Source organism: Austrofundulus limnaeus, unplaced genomic scaffold (genome assembly GCF_001266775.1).
Source record: "Austrofundulus limnaeus strain Quisiro unplaced genomic scaffold, Austrofundulus_limnaeus-1.0 Scaffold962, whole genome shotgun sequence".
Lineage (NCBI taxonomy): Eukaryota > Metazoa > Chordata > Actinopteri > Cyprinodontiformes > Rivulidae > Austrofundulus > Austrofundulus limnaeus.
Genome location: NW_013953364.1, coordinates 150,231 through 152,452, shown reverse-complemented (window position 1 = coordinate 152,452; position 2,222 = coordinate 150,231). Strand labels below are relative to the sequence as shown.

At 42.9% G+C, this 2,222-nt stretch overlaps 1 protein-coding gene across 1 annotated transcript in view; it reads left to right on the top strand.

The window, feature by feature from the left end:
* Window positions 1-1,168: 1,168 nt before the first annotated feature.
* Window positions 1,169-2,222, top strand: part of LOC106533530 (protein NLRC3) — a gene marked incomplete at its 5' end in the record, with an annotated part of 7,200 nt that continues 6,146 nt past the window's right edge. Inside the window, 2 exon segments of the mRNA XM_014029872.1 lie at window positions 1,169-1,379; window positions 1,517-2,220. Coding sequence (XP_013885326.1) covers window positions 1,169-1,379; window positions 1,517-2,220 — 915 coding nt within the window.

The following is a 2,222-nucleotide window of genomic DNA, read 5'->3' as shown; positions in this document are numbered from 1 at the left end:
CCCTAAAGTCTCGCAATATCATGTTCAGACCACTGTCTCACAGCACCCAAAACTCGCGAGACTACCTTCCTCTGAGCTTCATTCTAACTCCGGCAGAAGCGGTGGAGGTGGGAGGCGGGAGGAGTTTACATTCCTGAACGCGCTCCCTCCGCTCTCCTCCTCCCACCTCCACTGCTTCTGCCGGAGTTAGAATGAAGTTCAGCGAGCTCCTGACCGGAGCACAACCAGCAGACGACAGCTGTCGTCAGCTGTTAGAGCAAGTTGTGCTTCGTGGGCACCTGGGAACAAGCTCGCGGGCAACCGACTGGTTGGGCACCCCTGGTTTAAAGCATATGACTGCAAATGATCAAAAAGTGTAAACGATAAGACTGAAGAAATTTTTATAATTGATTAACTGAATGTTAGGTGCAGTATTGTATATTATACTTTCTGATCATTGCAGTCTTAAGTTTAAACAGAATGAGAGTTGGTGTGTGTCTTTATGTGTTCTTTCTTTTAGCCTAAACAAAAATGAGTTATGTTCTACGTCTGACGTAAAAATTTACCACCTCCATGGGTGTAACCAGGAAGAGTTGTACATTATAAGGTCAATTCATTATTATAGTAAAAGGAAATTATGTTGCAGAGTCTCTGCTTAGAGCAGAGTCTGTTTTGTTTTGGTACAGCCCAAGGTCTTGAGAGACCTGTGCTGCAGTTGCTCTACGAACCTGATTGGAGTCAGAACATTCAGAATAAAGCTTTAAGAAGAAATCCATTGGATTCGTCTTTTATTCGGACATACCATTTTGAACAACGTATATTTTTCTACAAGACTTTATTTAAAAATCAGTTAATTATCACAAAAATTCCTTCAGCTCCATATGGACCTTTTGAGCTTGTGGACAGACAGAATGGCAGCTAATTTTCCATGATTCCTCCACAGAGTGGACCAGCAGAACTCAGAGGTTCCTGGTGCTCAATCTGCTCAACAGTGTCAGACCCAGCTGGACTCCATATTTATGGTTTGTACATAAGTTTCTTCTCCACCTGTTGGGTTCATAGTCGTCTCCATTTTGCATTTTGTAGTTTACTGTCATTTTGTCCAACATGGATCTGATGTTTGGCTCAATGATTTCAGTCTGATGGGTCATTCGTTCATATTCTGTTCCAGGTGCTGGAGGAYCACATAATCACTTTTGTGAAAACTGAGCTGAAGAAATTTCGCAAAATTCTGGAKCCAGRTTCCCCAGAATCCTCTGTGAGTCAGAGTGGGAATGAGAATGTGTTGGAGGGTGACGATGAAGAGCAGAGGAGGAGCAGACGTGAGGTGTTTGTAAAGATCACTCTGAACTTCCTGAGAACAATGAAGCAAGAGGAGCTGGCTGAACATCTGCAGAGCAGTAAGTTGATATCTAAAGATTTAATCTGCTGAATAAATGAGATATTTACTCACTTCTCAGCAGATGGAACAGCAGAAATTCAATTTTTTTGATTCAGACAATGTTTTATTGTTTATCCTGTATTTTTCTTTACTCAGAACTTCTAGCTGCAGTTTGTCAACGTAAACTCAAATCATCGCTGAAGCAGAAGTCCCARTGTATGTTTGAAGGGATTTCTAAAGCAGTAAAACCAACCCTTTTGAATGAGATGTACACAGAGCTCTACATCACAGAGGGTGGGACTGGAGAGGTCAATGATGAACATGAGTTCAGACAGATTGAACTGAAATCCAGGAAACCACACAGACCAGAAACAACCATCAGACAAAAAGACCTCTTTAAACTCCAACCTGGCAGAAATCAACCAACCAGAACAGTCATGACACTGGGGATGGCTGGCATTGGGAAAACTGTCTTGATACAGAAGTTYGTTCTGGACTGGGCTAACACCAAAACTAACCAAAATATCCAGTTCATATTCCCATTTTCTTTCAGAGAGCTGAATTTGCTGAAAGAGACAAAGTTCAGTTTGGTGGCACTTGTTCATCAYTTCTTTAACAAAACCAAAGAAATCTCCAGGTTTGAAGGGTTTAAGGTTCTGATCATCCTTGATGGTCTGGATGAGAGTCGACTTCCTCTGGACTTCCACAGGAACCAGGTCCTGACTGATACCACAGAGTCCACCTCAGTAGATGTTCTGCTGACAAACCTGATCAGGGGGAACCTGCTTCCCTCTGCTCACCTCTGGATAACCACAAGACCTGCAGCAGCCAATCAGATCCCTGCTGACTGTGTCCACATGGT